Genomic DNA, 18,260 nt, shown 5'->3' with positions numbered 1-18,260 from the left:
GGTAGGAAAGCTAGAAACTCATTGCAATTATCACATATCCAAAAAGAAGTTGGCAACTAGATATAACTTGCCACTAATGATGAGAGAGAGAGAGAGAGAGACTCTACTCTTGTGATTCAGCATAAATATTCATTTATATATGCTTATATATAGTTATACCTCTCTTAACACAGCTACAAAAATGTTTGCTGCACACAACCTCCTTTCTCTTGCAGGCCTGCTCCTCTTCAATCTTCTGCCATTAGTTGCATCACTTGATGATCAACATACATCAAAACACAATCTTCAAAAGGTAATATACATATATACATATACCCAACTATTTCTTAATTCATTACAATTCAAGATTTTGATAAATCATCAATCACTTTCAGATTCAGGTCACTCCCAAACTGTCATATCAGATCAAACTCCATGCATTCCTCCTCTGGGCTTCTGTTGGTTTCTTGATGCCAATTTCTGTACTCATAAAGAGGATCTCTAACTCAGATCCATCTCCCACTAAACTAACAATCATATTCTACACTCATGCTATCACTCAGGCAAGAAAAAAAAAATCTCAATGATTATTATCATCATGCAACATCATTAAATGGTATGGATGTGTAATAATCATAATGAAATCTTGCAAGGAAAGAAACATACTCATATAATTAGTTAGGTGTACATCAATGATTACTATGATGTGGTGCAGGTTTGTGCAGTCCTTTTAGCAACAGCAGGAGGCTTAATATCAATAAAATACTTTGATAACTCATTCAGCAATCATCACCAGAAAATAGGTCTACTCTTCTATGCTGCCATATTGTTGCAAACAATGCTTAGCATTTGGAGGCCACAGAGGTAAATAAATAATTACAAAGTGATTGACTAACTATATACATTTGTGTTTTTGAATAACAAGTAAGTTTTGTAGGGGAAGCAAAGGCAGAAAGATTTGGTTTGTGTTCCACTGGCTAGTGGGAATTGCAGCTTTGTTGGTGGGAGTGATGAATGTGTTCACTGGTTTAGAAGCCTACCATGAAAGGATGTTGGAGGATGTCAGAATTTGGAGAGTTGCTTTTATGGTTGAGTTGTGTTTGATGCTTCTTGTCTACCTTCTCCAAGAGAAATGGCACTACTTGACTCATCAACACAAGACTGAGGCTTGCTGAGAATTAAATTTTTAGTTGCTTGAAATTGTGTTTGTGAGTAATGTTTGTGACATTGGAGTAGACCATCAATAGATATGTATTTATGAATGTTTGAAGAGAGAGGGAGAGAATGTAATCAAATTAATTCAAGAACTTTTTTTTTTTGAGACAAATTAATTCAAGAACTTGATTGAGAAGAAGAAAGGTACTAACTTTCATTTGTTACTATATATATATAAGTTGGTTATCGTGAAAATTCAATTTTATGGTGGGAACACTTTACACATGGTGAAATTATTTGTAAATGATGTGTTGCATTCATTCATCAATATGCATCACCATATATCTTAGATCTTAACTTATTAAACTAAATGAGTGATGCTAAACCACATTCTGGTCATCCATAATTATTTAAATAGTAAAAAATTAATTTATTAAACTTATTATAAAACAAAAGATTTAGTTCTTTTATTGTATTCTTTACATTGTAATTATTATTTTTTTATTAAAAAATAAAATAAAAATAAAAAATGCAAAAAAATAAAAGAAATAAGTACAATGTAGAGAGAATACAATAAAATAACAAAACCCTACTTTTGTTTTAAAAAAATAAATTAAATAAATCAAAATTTTCCCAATTGAATTAATTTATAGAGAGCCCACATTTGCATAGATTTATTGTTTTCATTTATTGTATAGTGGAATTTGTGGAATGACGAGAATACCCTTGGAAGCATTTACCTTAGCCGTGTTGGAATCCAGACACGGCTTACGTTAGCACCCACCTGGAATCCAACGAGCAGGAAATATGACCGTTACAAAATCTGAAACTCCCACCCTTCCAAAATCAAAAAACAAAAGGCAGGCGTTTTTTAAATTCAGCAATAATGGCATTAGATTTTTTCCCAAATCTAACGCAATAAAGTCTCCCCTTCTCACGCTCGACATTCAGCAATGCTTTAACACATTTTTCCAATCTTATTCATCTCGCTGCCTTCAATCATTCAATGTCAGAGAGAGAAGGAATGGCGAAGAAAGGTGCAGAAGAGGCGAAAAGCGAGGTTTTGCAGGTGGTGGATGAAGCAGGAAGAAACCTAGATTGCGCGAATCAGTTAGAGCCTCAAATTCAAACACAGCAGCATCCGTACGCGTTTCATGTATCTGGACCGCGCAATGTTCCTTCCATAAACTGGAGAGATCTGATCAACTCCACCTGGTTAGCGCAATTCATCTTCAATACTTGAATTTTGATTGCTTTGTTTGAATTAGATCGTTATTTTTCTCAGATATTTGTGCTGATTTCTCGTTTGTGTGCTGGAATTAAGGAATTAGTGATCTCTGCTGTGGCTGTATAAATTGATGAATTATATTTCTTTTTCTGTAGCTAAATCTGTTTCTGGTTCAATATTAAAAATAGTAAGCTCTTACTCTGTTCAATGGTGTTTAGTGAGGAAAATGAATAGTTAGGAGAGAAGTAGATAGAAATAGAACCAGAGAAATCCAAAATTGTTTCTTTGTCCACATAAATTGATCTGATCTCTTGCATTTTGATACTAAATGAAGAAATTCAACTGTTTCTTACTTGCAATTTGGAGGATTGGAGTTGATTTTCTTTCTCTAACACGAATTGAATACAACAGGAAGGATGGGAAATACAAAAGGACAGTAATTGCTTGCTTCATACAAGCAGTTTACTTGCTTGAACTGGACAGGCAAGAAAGCAGAAGCGATGAGACCTGTCTTGCCCCTAAGTGGTGGATACCTTTCAAGTACAAACTGGTCGAAACCCTCATAGACGAGAGAGATGGATCAATATTCGGGGCGATACTAGAATGGGATCGAGCAGCTGCTTTGGCAGATTTTGTGCTTCTGAGGCCTAAAGGTGCACCGAGGGCTGTTCTGGTGCTGAGGGGGACTCTGCTCAAGAGCCCCACAATTAGGCGCGACATAGAGGATGATCTCCGTTTCTTGGCTTGGGAGAGCCTCAAGGGATCGGTGAGATTCAGCTGTGCATTCAAGGCATTGAGATCCATCTCGGATAAGTATGGGAGCAGCAATGTGTGTATTGCAGGCCACTCTTTAGGTGCTGGCTTTGCTCTCCAAGTCGGGAAAGCTCTAGCCAAAGAAGGGGTGTTTGTGGAGGCGCATCTGTTCAATCCTCCATCGCTGTCACTAGCTTCGAGCCTGAGAAACATGGGGGAGAAGGCAGGGATGATGTGGAAGAGGGTCAGATCAATGCTGCCTTCGAGTATGGCTGATGATGGCGTGGAGGAGGCGACCTCATCGGTCACGTTGGGATCAAAGCAGTGGGTGCCTCATTTGTATGTGAACAACAGTGACTACATCTGCTGCTACTATAGTGATCAAGTTGGGGCAGAGGATAGTAGTGACAAGGAGAATGCCAAGCCACCGGAGACGAGCTCACCCTGCGCGGCTAAGCTCTTCGTGTTCTCAAAGGGGAAGCAGAAGTTTCTGGAAGCGCATGGTTTGGAGCAGTGGTGGTCGGATGATTTGGAGCTTCAAATGGCTGTTAGCAACAGTAAGCTGATCAGCAGGCAGCTTAAGTCCTTGTACAGCGTCCCACCGCCAACGCAGCAGTCGCCGGCCAAAAAACCGGCGGTCCCGACGACCGCCGTGAAACTGTGATTAACTTTTTTTTTTTATTTTCAAGAATTTGATCATACAAGCTCAAGTTCCTCAAAGGGAACTGAGAAATGAAAAGTTGTGTTGCATGATCTGATGATTATCACACATTGTTTTTTCTGGTTATTTGTGTAACAATAGTTTATTCGTTTCATTATATAAATTCCTTTTTCTTTTTATTGAAATTCTTTTATGTTGCAACTTGCAATTATAATAAAATGGTTTGATTGAAATACTGAGTAAAAAATATGAAGTGAGAAATTGGTTTGATTGAAATGCTGAGGAAAAATATAAAAAAAAATTAAAGCGACTCTGCTGGGGATCGAACCCAGAATCTCTGGTTCCGTAGACCAGCGCCTTATCCATTGGGCCACAGAGTCATTGTTGATGTAATATTGTAAATATAAATAGAAATATATAAATATATTCTATTTTATGTTATGTTATCATCAGTATTTATTGTCCAAAAAAATTAAATTAAATGTCATATATATGATCTTTACTTGTACAGTCTATATATGCTTGATGCTTCATTTCTTGTTTTTACTAATTAGGTTTATCAAATGCTAGATAAAAAGAAGTCTTTCTAAGTTAAAAGTAGAACATGCATGTGTGTATTTGCATGCGCACGATAGCTCTTTTTGCATATTCGTACATCAATGTAAAATATGCGAATTATTTTGAATTGTAAATGATTAAAGTATTATTAAAAACATATAATGGCGAAGTTCAATAAAAAATCAATGTAAAAATGATGAATAACTAATATAGGAATAAGGATTGACCCTTTCATTTAAGTTTCTAAATAGTTAAAGTTTGATTTGAATTAGATGTGAAAATAAAAATAGAGAAGAAAATCTACAAGTTTAATAAATTTACTTTTTTGAAAATATATTAATAAACTTTCGATTTGACCTTTCTAATTAATTTTATTTACAGACTAGTATTATGTTTTTGCATACATATAAAGATTTGCTCGACGAAAGTTCATCATATTTGCTAATTGACATTTAATTTAGTTTAACTTGTTGTACAAAATAGTGATATTCATGTTATCATATACACAAATCTATACCATCAAAATATGCAAGTATCATATTTTCATCCCCTCGTATATATTTTTGCATTTTTATATTATATTTGTAGTTTTATTCTTTTATTTTTTCAACATACATGAAGAAGAACAAATGAACAATAATATGAAAAAATTTATTCACAGACATATATTATCTCGAGAATATCATATCCATATCATATGTATCAAAATCTACAGTATCACACAAAATCTTACATCGCTAATCCCCTACCATCCTCTGCATATATATACCAAACATATACAAAACACAAACATACATATATATACATACATATATACATATGTTCATCATCATCATCATCGCGATCATATCAAGCTGGAAAAATCATAATCATATGCGCAGACCTCTTGCTGAATCGGCGCGGAGCACGAATCATAAGCGCTGGAGTAATTCATGGAGTCGATCCCCATCAGCAGCGCCTCCAAATCCCTAATCTGCGACGAGAAATCGAATCCGTATTCCAGCGGCGGGCTCAAATCGGGCGAGCTGAAGCACGACGACGAGTCAAACGACGCGTCGTGGCCGTACGCATGATCCGCGAAGGGCGGCGGAGGGGAGGCGGCGGAGTTGATGCGCGGCGGCGGCGACGAGACCGGGGAGCTGCCGTTGCCGGTGAGCTCTTGGACGAGGGTTTTGAAGTTTGACGAGTCCGTGATGTAGACTTTGGGCCTCAGGATCTTCATCAAACTAGTGTGGCTTTGCTGCTTCTTCTCCTGCTTGTTCGGAGCTTTCATGGCCGCCGCGTGGCTCGATTTCTTCTTCCCCATGGAAATGTGATTGATTTTGGAGAGAGAAAGGGGGAAAGGGAAATGAGGAGAGAGGGGTTCTTGTAAATGATGGGGAGATTTTGATCCCTTTGCTTCGTAACGGAGGATACGAGGAGGTATTAATATGGAGTTAGCTGTAATTAATTAGTAATTAATGTTTAATTTAGTTTGGGAAATATTAAAATAGTATGAGATCAGCCCTAGCAGGTAATTGAGACCCAAAGATGCCGAAGATGATGTTTATTCATCGTATTTTTATGGCTCCTTAATTAAATTCACTTTGGAGTATATTAATGATATATATGCCAAGATTTGTAGTTATATTCATGGAAGAGTGCTAAATTCCTTTTTAAGAGGTATCTCATGCGGATCACTCATACGTAATACTCCCTCTGTCTCACGAATCTTGACACGTTTGGATTCGGCACGGGAATTAAGGAATTGTAGATTAGTATTTTAAATATGTAGTTAATAGTAAAATATAAAACTGATAAAGTAGGAGAGAAAATGTAATAAAAGTGATAAAGTAGGAGAAAGAATGTAATAATTATTACCCGAAATGGAAACGTGTCAAGATTCGTGGGACGGAGGGAGTAATTAATAAGACATTCTTAAGTGTATTATTAGATTGTGTGAGTGGTCTGCGTAAAAGAATTTGTGATTATTTTGGGGGATGGTTTAATTATTCGTATGTTCAACTTAGCTAGCAAGTGATCAATATATTAGAGTCTGAATATTGGGAAAAAAAATAGTAAATATTATGTGATGTTACATGGCTATCGAGTGTAGCATCAATAGTTGCTCGAGGATAGTAGTAGTTAGAGAACCCCATTGTTGTAAAGACATTTATAAATATCTTATTAGAGTGTGTGAGTGGTCTGTACCATGCGAACAATCGTACATATATAAGAATTTGTGATTCTTTTTTGGGATAGTGGGATTCTTCATATGTTCAACGTAGCAAGTGATCAATATATGAGAGTCTGAACATTGCGAACAAATTGTAAATGTTAAGCGATAATGCACGACTATTGAGTGTAGCATCAATACAATAGTTGCTCAGAATAAAGTAGTAGTTAAAGAACCGCGTACCCTACTCTTGTACAGACATTCGCACAGTGCGGCTCCTTCATTTTTTTTGTTAATTATAATTAAATCATTTGCTTAATTTTTAATCAAATCTAATTAATACTAATTACTAAATCCTTATTATATATGGAGTATGAAAGTTATTATCTTTTTTTAATAATTAAGGTAATTAGATACATTTTTCATTTGTAGCCTTTATTGCAATACAAAATTTGGAGTTTGTAAAATGTGGGAGTGTGGACATGAAGGTTAATTCTTGAAGTTGAAGTTGTGGGAAAATGACACAATGTCCGAAAATAGTTTATTTAATTTGTATGGTGTGAGGTAGACCAACATCAAAGGCACGCTGATAAAACTATTCACTACTTTGTCATCTTCTTCATATATTTTCTTACATGATCAAAACACACATCCACATGTATGTGTGAGTGTGTGTGTGTTAAAGATGAGACAGAAAAAATTTACAGTTTTATATTGCAAAAAATGAAGAGGGAAGATAACATGAACGCATCTTCATTTCAGGAAATTTGATTTTTTTATTTTTAAAAAATGAAAAAAATAGGAATTTTGATACTCATCATTAGGTGTGAAATGTGAAGATTAACGAGCTAATCATCAGGCATAATAGTAATATTAAATAATAATGATAATGATGATGATAAACTGGAGGAAGTTTTTCTACCTAACAAAGACAAAAATCAAAATCAAAATAATACTAATATTAGACTTATTAGTCCATTCAATTAGGTATATAAATACAGTATCCAAATCTAGAATTTTGGCGCTGGCTGTCTTTTCCCTATTATTTTTCTTTGAGAGGGAGTCTTTCCCATTAATAATTTAATATAGCCTTTTTCACTATCCCATTATTCCATATAATTCGGCGTTTCATTATTTTGAAAGCAACTTCTTATAAAAAAATATTAATGTCTATTTGGTTTATTACAAGAATAATAATGTATAGCAGGTCCTTCAGCTTTTATGTTTTCTCGTTTTCTTTTCGAACTCGTTCAGTCCAATTATGTATGTTGCATACTCCCTTCATTCTGTATATATTGGCTGATTAAAATTTACACAAGTATTAAAAAAATTATTGAAAATAAAAAATATATAAATAAACTTCCTAATATGCTCATATTTATTATTTAATAATAAATTAAAAAAATAAATAGAAATTAATAGTAAATGAGTAAAAAAAATATTATTTTTTAATAAAAATAAACCTATATAAACAGAACATCTAAAAAAGAAAAACAAGGGAGTATGTATTATGCATTTATATCAGTAAAAGAAAAATGAATTTATACAGATTTTTTTTTAAGTTTTCAAAGATACTCGTAGCTATTAAAATAGGAGCGCATTAAATATCGGTGGAATTTCCTATACTGAATAAATTACGTGGCATATAATAAGATTTTACAATTAATTTTTTGGACCACTATTATAGTCTATAGATTCAAAGCTAATTAAAATTAGTTAGTCAATCCTTTAGCATATATAATCAAGTATGGTAAAAGTCTAAAAGATGGCTCATGTAAATTCCTTTTTTTATTTTGTATAAATGGTAGACCAAATTTAAGATTGACTGTAAGATTTTTTCTGTCAATTAAATAAGCCAAACAGATAAATTTATAAACAAAAATCTGGATGAGTCGGTCAGCTAATAACTTCTGAAAATATGCCACAATATTGATGAGTTTCCAGTCAAAAAATTGATTTTCCTGCTTTTTGTAATTTGAAATACTATATATCTCCATAATCTTTGAAATGCATCTGTATTTTTCTGATCGAGTCCCACGTGGCGCGGCCTTTTAATTTCTTTATTTAATATTGTAAATTTATCATTTGTATTTTTCTGACAGTAGACCAAATATGTGAAGGAAATTCAAGAACTTAAATCTATGTATCATGTTGTTTTTGTATAATTCAGTACAGGTAAAATGCAGCTAAAAATAAAAGAATCAAAATTAGTGACAGTAACAAGAAGATTGAGAGTAATAACCTCTGCAGAGGAATCTGTAGAAGCTAAGATCCTCTTCCTGTTGTTAGAGAAGCACCAATTTTCTGCATCAAAGGATAAACAGGACTAAACTCCTTATCCCCTCTGGCTCTAATATTAGCAGCATAATCATCCAAAGTTGCTTTGATGCCCTTCCATATCTGATCCTCCCCTTGCGAATCCATCCACAACGAGTACTGGAGAGGCGTGAGCTTGTTCCGTTGCAGAGGCGACTGCAAGTCTTCGGGGCCTCTTGAGTAGAGATGGTGGAGTATGACACTTGGGGGAAGATCTTGAAGAAGTGGTGATGATCCCAGTTGAGATGTTTCGAGGAATAGAACGGGGCGAAATGCTCTGAGGGATCGATATGGTGCACCTAGCTGTTCGACTGGAAACAAGTTCTGAGCAACTGCCAGTTCAAGTTCCGCCATGTCCCTAGCCATTCTCAGCTTCCCTGACTCGGATAGTGGCCTAACGAGGGATGCATGTCTAACGAAGAATACGAGGATTCTGGACGCCATGCTCCTTACCAGCCTTGTGCATATAGTCTCTGTTCCGGCAGAGATAGCTCCTGAAGAAGGCAAAACCTTGGACAAGAACTCAGTTCGGAAGTGATAAATACTCTTTTGCAGTTCTTCCATGTAAGGAGATGAGTTGTTATCCATGGCAGCATCTAAGCCGAGAGTGCCAAAATTTTGATCGTGAATCTGCAAGATGCAGGACTCGAGATGATCGAGCATGGCTTGAAATAAGGATGACACTGAATCACCAGCAACACCGTATATTGTGCCAAGAGCTGGGGATAGAACATCAGCAGCAATGGAGGGGAGCCCTGATATCATGGATGTCACTCGGGTATGAACTTCTTGGAGATGCTGACACAACATGAAGTTCTTCTGCTGTGCATGAGTTGCAGGACCAAATATTTGTCGTGCTTCAGGGCCCGTAGATATCTGTCATCAAAATGTACAAGTGATTTTACGAAGCAGGCATTGTAAGCTCAATAATAGTCGAAGAAACTAACAACATGCAAGAGGCATCTTCGCCAATTGCGCCAAAAAAGATTTCACACACGGAGAAATGTTAGGACCAGCCTGTATAAACTTGTAAAATTACTTATCAAACGCCAACACTCAAATCTGAAGAACCAATTGGTTTTTTAATTGACAGCAAATTCTCCATAATGTATAGACGGCAAATCATGAGCTCAACCAGTTTGTTTAGAGATGAACATATATGCACCTGCTTTCAGAGTAATGACTTCTTGCAGTTGATGAACCAGTTTGTTTTGAGTTTCACATTGCATGTTTATTAAAAGGTTAGTGATTTTTAAGTTCAGATCAAATATACCAGATAAGTTTTTATTCTATTTCTATAACCATTTTGCTATAACTTTCAAGTGTATGGTAGTCCTTTTCTGAAATAAATTTAAGGCTAAAATTACTCCACCATTACAATATTTTTGACAGGATTTAAAATCACTTCCACAGTTTAATTTTTAATAAAAGATGTTTCTTATCCAAAAGAAATACTAACATGTTTAAAATTACATGACCACGGAATAGGCAACATTAGGCGTAGGAAGAATTTGCAGGGATAAATTAGAGGTTACCTGGCATTCTGCTCTTTCTGCTAGTAGAAGCAAAACTTTACTGATTTGACGCAAGACTCGAAGAGTCAAATGTGCATCTGACTGAACAGCTTCAATCTCTTCCTGAATGCGCGAAAGGATTCTAGATATATGATCTTTGGAGGGAACACTTCCACGGCTTGATAATGGAAATACAGAATTTACAAGATCTGACAGTCTACTCAAGCAAAGGGCTAAAAATGCTGTCTCAAAATTCTCAACAGCAGCTACCATTTGTTCCTTTCCCTCTAAAGTCAGTGCTGGTGGAACTCCTTTCACATCTGTATCGCGAGAGATTCTATCAAGGAGATTCTCAATCATTGGTAATAGCTTAGGATACCCAACAGTAAATATTTCCTTGACAAAGCTCGATGCCGTGAAAACAGACTTCATTTGGCTTGCAAAAGACTTAACTAACGCATCCCAGACACGATCAGTTAGTGTCGGATCACCTTCCTGGGACAGCATAAGAAAAAATAAGAAGCAGGCATAGAATAGTAGGCAACATAAACCAAAAAGGGAATATACAAAAACTGATTATACAATTGAATTGATGAAGAGTCTAATCCAAAGGAAGTATGAAAGTGTAGCTCATCTTCCATCGCCAAATGCTAATTATGGACCACTTCAGTGTCAATATTCGATAATGAAACACATGGGAAAAGGGGGACCTTTTTTATAATTGAATAAAATACGTCCTTCCTCCAACTTGTGTAACCGATTCAACGAAATTCTAGCTAACTACTTCCTCATCCCCTCATTAGCTAACACGCTTAATACACATGGAAATGACCAACAAACCTCTCCTCTGTCTCCATTCCCTCCGAAATTCCTTACCACCGAGATGTTCCTATATCTCTAGTCAATGCTGTCCCATACTCCCACTCAAGCAGAAACTAACAAAAGCAGGTGTTCCAAGCAAGTGTACAACAGTGGAAGGTTAAAACCATGGAGAGGCTTAGGAGGAGACATACATAACCAACAGTAAAGAATATTAAAATTATCTAAATAACAAGAAAAGGAACCCATAATATGATAAATGATAAACTAAATGAGCTAGAAGAGACAAAGAGTAAGTGTGTTGACCTATCTGTCACAAGACAAATAAGTGGCTCATGACAGAATTGTATTTAACAGAGATGGATGGCTATACTTGAGCATGGTTTTTCATTTTCATTGCAAAATTACTACCCCCATCACAGAAGTTCATAACAAGAATGCCACTCAATCTTATGCTATTTCTAAGATAAAGCAATTCATCAAATCTAATGCACACCAACAAATATACAGTCAATGCTATCAAGTCAATAAATAAGCAAAATTTCAAAAACTGAAACAACAAATATATAAATGAGGACTCATTTCCACTACCTGCATGACTTCATCCAGCAACAGAACATGAGTGAACGGATCACGCTTCTTCGACAGCACTCTCTGCAAGTGCCAAACCGCAAGCATTATCGAATGCAATTGATCCATACAACCACTCATTCTCTGCCAGAGAGCCTCCCTCGCCTTCACCCCGCCCCCAATTTGGGGCGTCCCGTGTCTCTGCACCCCCCCAGGACCTCCACTGCCATAAGCCCCGGCTCCAGAAACCGCCTTCATATCCAATGTGCTACTAACACTCTTCACCCCAACTTGCTTATACTTGCTCACCAACCCATCCACCGTCCCCCTCAATTCGCCCATATTGTAGAAAACCTGCAACCCTAACCCGACTTCCGGTTGATTCAAACTCTCGAGACCCTTCTCCAACACCTTCATCCCCTCCTCCCGTATTTTCGATCCCATCTCGATTACCCATTTCAACTCAGCATCCACCACATCAATTCCTGATAAATGTGACTCGTTGCAGAGGGTCAGAATCTCGCAATGCAATTGAGCCGCCTTCGAGAGATCCCATTTGGATGCATCAGGCTGTGAATCCACAAGCTGCCTCAGCTTCTGAATGAGGCGGAGAGTTCGGAGAGTATTCTGAAGCAGCAACGAAGTCGAATGGAGGTTGTTGAGCTGGACGGTCTGGACGGAGATGACACGGTGGGGATCGGAGAGCTCGGAGCGCGCGCGGCGGAGGGAGGATTGGAGAGAGGAGATGGAGGATCGGAGGGAGGAGAGAGAGGACTCGGTGGATTTGATGGAGGAGAGCTGATGGAGTAGATCGTGGTGGCGGGAGAGGACCTCGTGGCGGAGCTGGGTGTCGAGGAGGCGGAGCCCCTCCTGGAGCTTCTCGATTCGGGAGGCGGCGGAGCCGGAGGAGAGGGCGGAGGAGGAGAATTGGGTGGGGTTGAAGTCCGGAGAGAGAAAAGCGGACAAAATTGGGTCGGAGGAGAAGGTATCTAAGGGGGAAGAGGCGGAGGAGTGTGGGGTTGCGGCGGAGGAGATAGGAGTGGCGGCGATGGCGCTGCTTTTCAAGGTGGAGGAGCGTTGGAGTGGAGATCTGGAGATGGCCGGAGAAGCCATGGATGCTGCGATCTACGGTTGGGTTTTGCGTTTCAGTGCACGATTCAGATTTATGAGTGTACTCGAAGCAGTAATAGTTGTACTTTAGTGAGCTAGTGCCTAGTAGTATGATTTGGAAATACTACTAATTTAAGTTTATAATAATAGGAAAAATACACTAATTTAACATTATAATATAATTATTGTTTAATAAATTATTACTACATCAAAAAGAGAACTAAACGATCCTAACTATCATATATAGCAAAATCAATAAATTATACGATGACGCACGTTTCTTGGTAAGACGCTTCTTCTTCAATCAATAGATTGAGAGTTCGAGTCATCTAAAAGATTAGAGTGTGTGTGTATTTTTTCCTTTTTTTGGTGTAAAAAAAAAGACCCTAGTATAATATATGTATATATATTTAAGAATTCTCCGTTGAATAGTTTGTAATTTTGTGGATTTTAGTATAGTATATGTATATATATTTAGGGTTAATTTCATGAAATGTCACTAAACTATGGTACTTGTATCAAATTGGTTACTAAAATTTAATTTGTTTCAAAATGATTATTAAAGTTGTATTTTGTATCATTTAAGGTTTTAATGGATTTTTTCTTATAATTTTATTCCATATAACAATTAAAATACCACATAATCTTCTGCATTAAAATCAACTCCTGGCTCCCATCTTCCCGGTCCTGTGTTAGCTTGATTTTTTCAGCTACAGTCACAGTTGGAATAAACCACAATTTTAATTGCTACATTGTAAGCTATTGCTAGTGCATAACTCTGTTGACATTTCTTGATACGAACATCCATCTTCTGCAAGAGAGCAACAACACATCTGAGCCTCAGTTTCTTTCGTCCACGTTCGCATCAATTGTCGTTGCCCGACAGCTCGATTTCTGCTCCATGCGAGCTCCCTTGTTTGATGTTTGACGATTCTCGATCTGAATAGCCATGATGGCTAGGTTGGAGCTCGATTTGATGGCCATCCTGGTCTGTGATTAATCATGTGGCTACAACTGTCAATGAGGAGTAGGATGGTGATGAACCGGAAATCGCTTTTGTCGAGGGTGATGGCGAAGCCGTCGGGAACAACCACGGTGACCCAAATGAAGTTCAGATGCTTCTCAGGCGCTTGAATTGAGGGGTGGGCAGCGGCGCTACCGGCTTGGGTTCGAAGATCGTTGGAGTGGAGGTCAAGTTGCTTGCGTCGCCTTTGCACCGTTGAGCTCGAAATCTGGAGATGAGCGCTGTTTTCGCTATCTTTCTATGGAGTAATTGGAAAGCCTAAGAAGATGGGAGAAATTAATTTTATTGGAGAAGATTATATTGTATTTTAATTATTTTTTGGAATAAAATTATTATACAAATGTAGTTAAACTTTTAAATGAAACAAAATATAAGTTTAGTAATCATTTTGAAACAAATTAAAGTTTAGTATCCAATTTGATACAAGTACCATAGTTTAGTAACATTTCATGAAATTAACCCATATATTTAAGAATCCTCCCTTGAATAGTTTGTAATTTTGTGGATTTTAGACCATATTAATTGGTTGATGATATGTTCCATACATTTCGCAGCTAAAGATTTTGTATCCCTCGATTTATTCTATGATTAAATAAATTCCACTAATTAACTAAATTATTGATTATTAAAATATGGATTTTAACAAATAAAATCACTGATTATTTTAAAATTATAAATTTAACTTGATTTTTGAAGTTGCTTAAAATTATAAATTTAACTTGATTTTTGAAGTGTAGCAAATTAAATCACAATTTTTTCAATTTCGTCTCGCCAAATTTTTTTTCGGTCGCCGGAGTGCTGAATTGGTGCTTACATGGATTAGTAAAGACGAAGTTGTTTTTGTGAGGCTTAAACCTCGTTTCGTACAATTTCAATTAAATTTTTTCTCAACGTATAAAAAGACGTATTTGCACTCTAATTTCCAATATTCAATAATTTTAATGCAAATAGCATTATAACATGAATATTATATGACGAACTAATTCACATAAATTTCAACTCGATAATCCAGCGACCGGAAATAATTGGAGAGACGCAATTGCAAAAATTAAAAAGATGATAATTTAATTCGATATTTTTTAAAAATCACGTTAAAATTACAATTTCAAAATAATTCGAGATTTTATTTTCCAAAATCCATTACAGTACTATTACAAACACGTGCTCAATTTGTTTCACCGTACAATTTCCAAGTTATTACACACATATCATAAGCGTAGCCTCGAATTGTTTCACTAGAAATCAAATTGATTAAACATTAGCAACCAAGTAAGAATGCTACATCTTGATTAGAACTAGTTGAGTGAAGTGAAGAATGTACAAACTTGTATATATGAGTATATTTCACAAGAGTTGAGTTGTATAGAGAATAATCTTTTTGTTCATCATAAATAAATCTATATATTTTACGAACAGATCAACATAAGTAATGAATAGACGTATTTAGTAAAAATAGAGAAAAACTCGCCACCAGCAGAATTCGAATCCGGGGCAAATTTCTGATCATGCGGTATATTGATTTGTTCATCAAAATTATAGATCTGTTCGTTTTTGTTTCACGAATTCTCTATTATCTAAATATTTAGCATTCTCTGTTGAACATTTCTCTATTTCACAAATATATTCAACATTTCTAAATAGCTAACAACAACTACAAGATTTTGTTTCCCATACCAAAATGAGAAAGATTTATAGAGACATCCATCAACCTAAGTGAAGGAAGCCTTGTCCTTCTCCCCAGCCAGTATCATCGGGCTCGGCTGAAGGCTTAGTTGAAGAGGAGACGCGTCTGGAACTACATGACAATAAAATCACCCATAGCATTGCAGAAACCTCGATCAAGCCCCTATTTCCATCACCATGGGCACAACAAGTAACAAGCCTAGCTGAAAGAAAGACTGGGTACGTAGCCAAAGCTAAGCCTCTTCGAGAGCTTTACTCTGATGGATAGACGGAGATTAAGAAAAGTGTAGTTATTGTATAAAGTGAGTTGGACCGCTGTTAATAATAGTATATGCATAATTATGTACTCCATATATTAAACTAACATGTAATATCTGCTATAAATTGTTGAATCCATCGAAATTAGATTAGTTTATTTGTATATTATTTTACCTTTTGTTCCCTCTCTTTTATGTTCATCCTTGAAGTATAAGCAAAATTTGCGTCTAGGACTAATCATCCGAAGTGAAAAAATAGATTCAAAATTAAAGTATAATAATTTTATGATAAATAACAAACATTTAAACTCTTATTTGACCCAACCTTTGAGCGTTTGTCTCCTCCTTTACTTTATATTGCCAATAAAGTTTCCACTAATTCACACTAATCAATGCTAGCTGTAAAAAGAGACAATAAGGTTTCCGCTAATTGAGGTATCGATTGAATACTAGAATAAAGAATCTCATCTTCCTTCACACTCCTCTCATCTCATATTCTGCTTTCCTCTGCAACTCCGAAGCAATAATACAAGCCATGGCAGCAGCTTATGCAACTCTAGTTTCTGCTTTGAATATCATAAACAACCTTCACCATCATCCTCGCCCTCCTATTTCTCTCCACATTCAACAAGTTGAGTCTCTCACCCAAAAGATCAATTTCCTGCTCGAATTTCTCCAAGGCTATAACCCCTATCGTGACTACTGCAAAGAAGCGGATCCATTGGAGTCTCGCATTGCAGATGCAGCTTATGCGGCCGAACACGCCATCGAATCTCATATTTTTGAACACTACACAAATAATGGAGAAAATATGAGTTCTCATGGCTTGTATGAAGCTCTGGAGAAGGTGATAAAAGATATGGCTTCTATCGAAGAGGAGGCCAAGCAAATTCAAGGGAGAGTTGGAGTCCAACATCAGCTGCCTCCTGATTCCTCGAGATCTTCTTCGATTCTGCAGCAGAGTAGCATGTAATATGAAGTTGGTTCCAATACGAGCTTGTTGAGGATAGTAAAACAAACTAGATTCCAATGGTTCGAAGAAGATTTATTTGGACATGCGGATCAATTAGTTAACTCACGGTTCCTTGAAATAGGTTTTTTCAGAAGAATAGAGTGGAGTTTTCCTTGTTCAATATGGCGATTTTGGAATCTACAAACACTAATTATTGACACCTACATCGATGAGGTTATTACTGCGCCAACTGATTTTTGGTACATGCCTCACATCAGGCATGTTGAGTTCAAAAATCTTCGTCTCCCATATCCTCCTAATGACCGAGATGACATTGTTTTGGGAAATCTGCAAAGGCTGGGGAGAGTTGAAGATTTCAAGTGTAGCGAACAAGTTGTCAAAAAAATTCCCAATATAAAAGAATTGGTTTTCTATAATTGGGAAGAGCCTGATGATGATGATGATGATGATGATATGTATTGTTTGAGTAATCTCGTTTGTCTAACTAAACTTGAGTCCTTGCATTGCGAGATTTCTCCAAGAAGTGCAATCAACTTTCCCCATTCGCTTAAGAGATTGGTTCTTCGTGCCATCCCATCGAGGTATTGTTGGCAAGACATATTGGATAAGGTAGGTGTGTTGCCCCATCTTCAGAAGCTCACACTCGGGTCGAGGATGTTCAATGAAGGGAAGTGGGAAACAACTGAAGGCCAATTTTGCAGCCTCAAATTCTTGACTCTTGACTTTTGTCTTAATCTAGAAATCTGGAAAATTGAAAGCTCCCACTTTCCATGCCTTGAGTGCCTTCATCTTGATGGACTATATAACTTGCAGGAAATCCCTTTAGATTTCGCAGAAATACCCACACTTAGAGAAATTATCGTGGAAAGTTGCAGCAATTCGACTGTGGTTTCTGCAAAAAGAATATCAGAGGAACACGAGGACTATTACGGGGAAGGAGCCCTTCAAGTTCGCGTTGACCTCGAGAGTACTAACGAAGGACTGAAGGGAAGTGGGAAACAACTGAAGGCCAATTTCGTAGCCTCAAATTCTTGACTCTTGTCTGGTGTGGTCTAAACATCTGGAAAATTGAAAGCTCCCACTTTCCATGCCTTGAGCGCCTTCATCTTCGTGGACTATATGAGTTGCAGGGAATCCCTTTAGAGTTCGCAGAAATAGCCACACTTAGAGAAATTGATGTGGGCTGGTGCATGGATTCGGCTGTGGTTTCTGCAAAAAGAATATCAGAGGAACACGAGGACTATTACGGGGAAGGAGCCCTTCAAGTTCGCGTTGACCTCTATGGTGAAAACGAAGCAGGACTGGAGAGCTTGGATAGTCCTAACTTTTGTGTTGAACGATGAAGGACAGAATGATTCCATTCATACGTGGTTGGTGCTATGTTTTCTCTTTATGTTTTGGCTTCTTTCTTTTGAATTCTTATTCACTGCCCTTTTTTCTGCTAATTCCACTTGCCGTGGACTTTTTTGGTGTTCATTTGGTTTTTGAGCTTCTAGTTTGGTTAC

The 18,260-nt window shown here is 36.9% G+C and overlaps 3 protein-coding genes and 1 non-coding gene across 5 annotated transcripts; 2 read left to right on the top strand and 2 right to left on the bottom strand.

The window, feature by feature from the left end:
- The first annotated feature begins 133 nt into the window (after window positions 1-133).
- On the top strand, window positions 134-1,355 carry LOC130985061 (cytochrome b561 domain-containing protein At2g30890-like). 2 transcript variants are annotated; one of them, XM_057907829.1, is made up of 4 exons: window positions 134-292; window positions 375-542; window positions 695-843; window positions 917-1,355. In XM_057907829.1, the coding sequence occupies exons 1-4, from the start codon at window positions 140-142 to the stop codon at window positions 1,152-1,154; spliced, it is 708 nt and encodes a 235-aa protein (XP_057763812.1). In that variant the 5' UTR covers window positions 134-139; the 3' UTR covers window positions 1,155-1,355. The 2 variants fall into 2 exon arrangements, with proteins under 2 accessions (XP_057763812.1, XP_057763813.1); XM_057907830.1 differs by having other exon boundaries at window positions 135-292; window positions 381-542.
- Window positions 1,356-1,904: 549 nt separating this feature from the next.
- Window positions 1,905-3,955, top strand: LOC130985060 (GDSL esterase/lipase At4g10955-like). Its single transcript, XM_057907828.1, has 2 exons — window positions 1,905-2,349; window positions 2,774-3,955. Exons 1-2 carry the CDS (start codon window positions 2,141-2,143, stop codon window positions 3,777-3,779), a joined length of 1,215 nt encoding a protein of 404 aa, XP_057763811.1. The 5' UTR covers window positions 1,905-2,140; the 3' UTR covers window positions 3,780-3,955.
- A 128-nt stretch (window positions 3,956-4,083) lies between these two features.
- On the bottom strand, window positions 4,084-4,156 carry TRNAR-ACG (transfer RNA arginine (anticodon ACG)). Its single transcript has one exon. It is a non-coding gene; the product is annotated as a tRNA-Arg (tRNA).
- Window positions 4,157-8,604: 4,448 nt separating this feature from the next.
- LOC130985059 (conserved oligomeric Golgi complex subunit 5) lies at window positions 8,605-13,036 on the bottom strand. Its single transcript, XM_057907827.1, has 3 exons — window positions 11,730-13,036; window positions 10,341-10,814; window positions 8,605-9,681 (listed from the first exon to the last, which is right to left on the bottom strand). The coding sequence occupies exons 1-3, from the start codon at window positions 12,819-12,821 to the stop codon at window positions 8,755-8,757; spliced, it is 2,493 nt and encodes an 830-aa protein (XP_057763810.1). The 5' UTR covers window positions 12,822-13,036; the 3' UTR covers window positions 8,605-8,754.
- Between the last annotated feature and the right edge of the window lie 5,224 nt (window positions 13,037-18,260).

The sequence above is a fragment of the Salvia miltiorrhiza genome, chromosome 5 (genome assembly GCF_028751815.1).
Source record: "Salvia miltiorrhiza cultivar Shanhuang (shh) chromosome 5, IMPLAD_Smil_shh, whole genome shotgun sequence".
Lineage (NCBI taxonomy): Eukaryota > Viridiplantae > Streptophyta > Magnoliopsida > Lamiales > Lamiaceae > Salvia > Salvia miltiorrhiza.
The sequence above is the reverse complement of the archived record's forward strand: the minus strand, read 5'-3'. Positions and strand labels throughout refer to the sequence as shown.

Coding starts and splice junctions, on each gene's coding strand:
- LOC130985061 (XM_057907829.1), top strand. CDS start 140: ATGCTTATATATAGTTATACCTCTCTTAACACAGCTACAAAAATGTTT. Junction 293..374: donor CAAAACACAATCTTCAAAAG/GTAATATACATA, acceptor AATCACTTTCAG/ATTCAGGTCACTCCCAAACT. Junction 844..916: donor AGCATTTGGAGGCCACAGAG/GTAAATAAATAA, acceptor TAAGTTTTGTAG/GGGAAGCAAAGGCAGAAAGA.
- LOC130985060 (XM_057907828.1), top strand. CDS start 2,141: ATGTCAGAGAGAGAAGGAATGGCGAAGAAAGGTGCAGAAGAGGCGAAA. Junction 2,350..2,773: donor GATCTGATCAACTCCACCTG/GTTAGCGCAATT, acceptor TGAATACAACAG/GAAGGATGGGAAATACAAAA.
- LOC130985059 (XM_057907827.1), bottom strand. CDS start 12,821: ATGGCTTCTCCGGCCATCTCCAGATCTCCACTCCAACGCTCCTCCACC. Junction 10,815..11,729: donor TGCTGGATGAAGTCATGCAG/GTAGTGGAAATG, acceptor ATGCTGTCCCAG/GAAGGTGATCCGACACTAAC. Junction 9,682..10,340: donor CAGAAAGAGCAGAATGCCAG/GTAACCTCTAAT, acceptor TTTTGATGACAG/ATATCTACGGGCCCTGAAGC.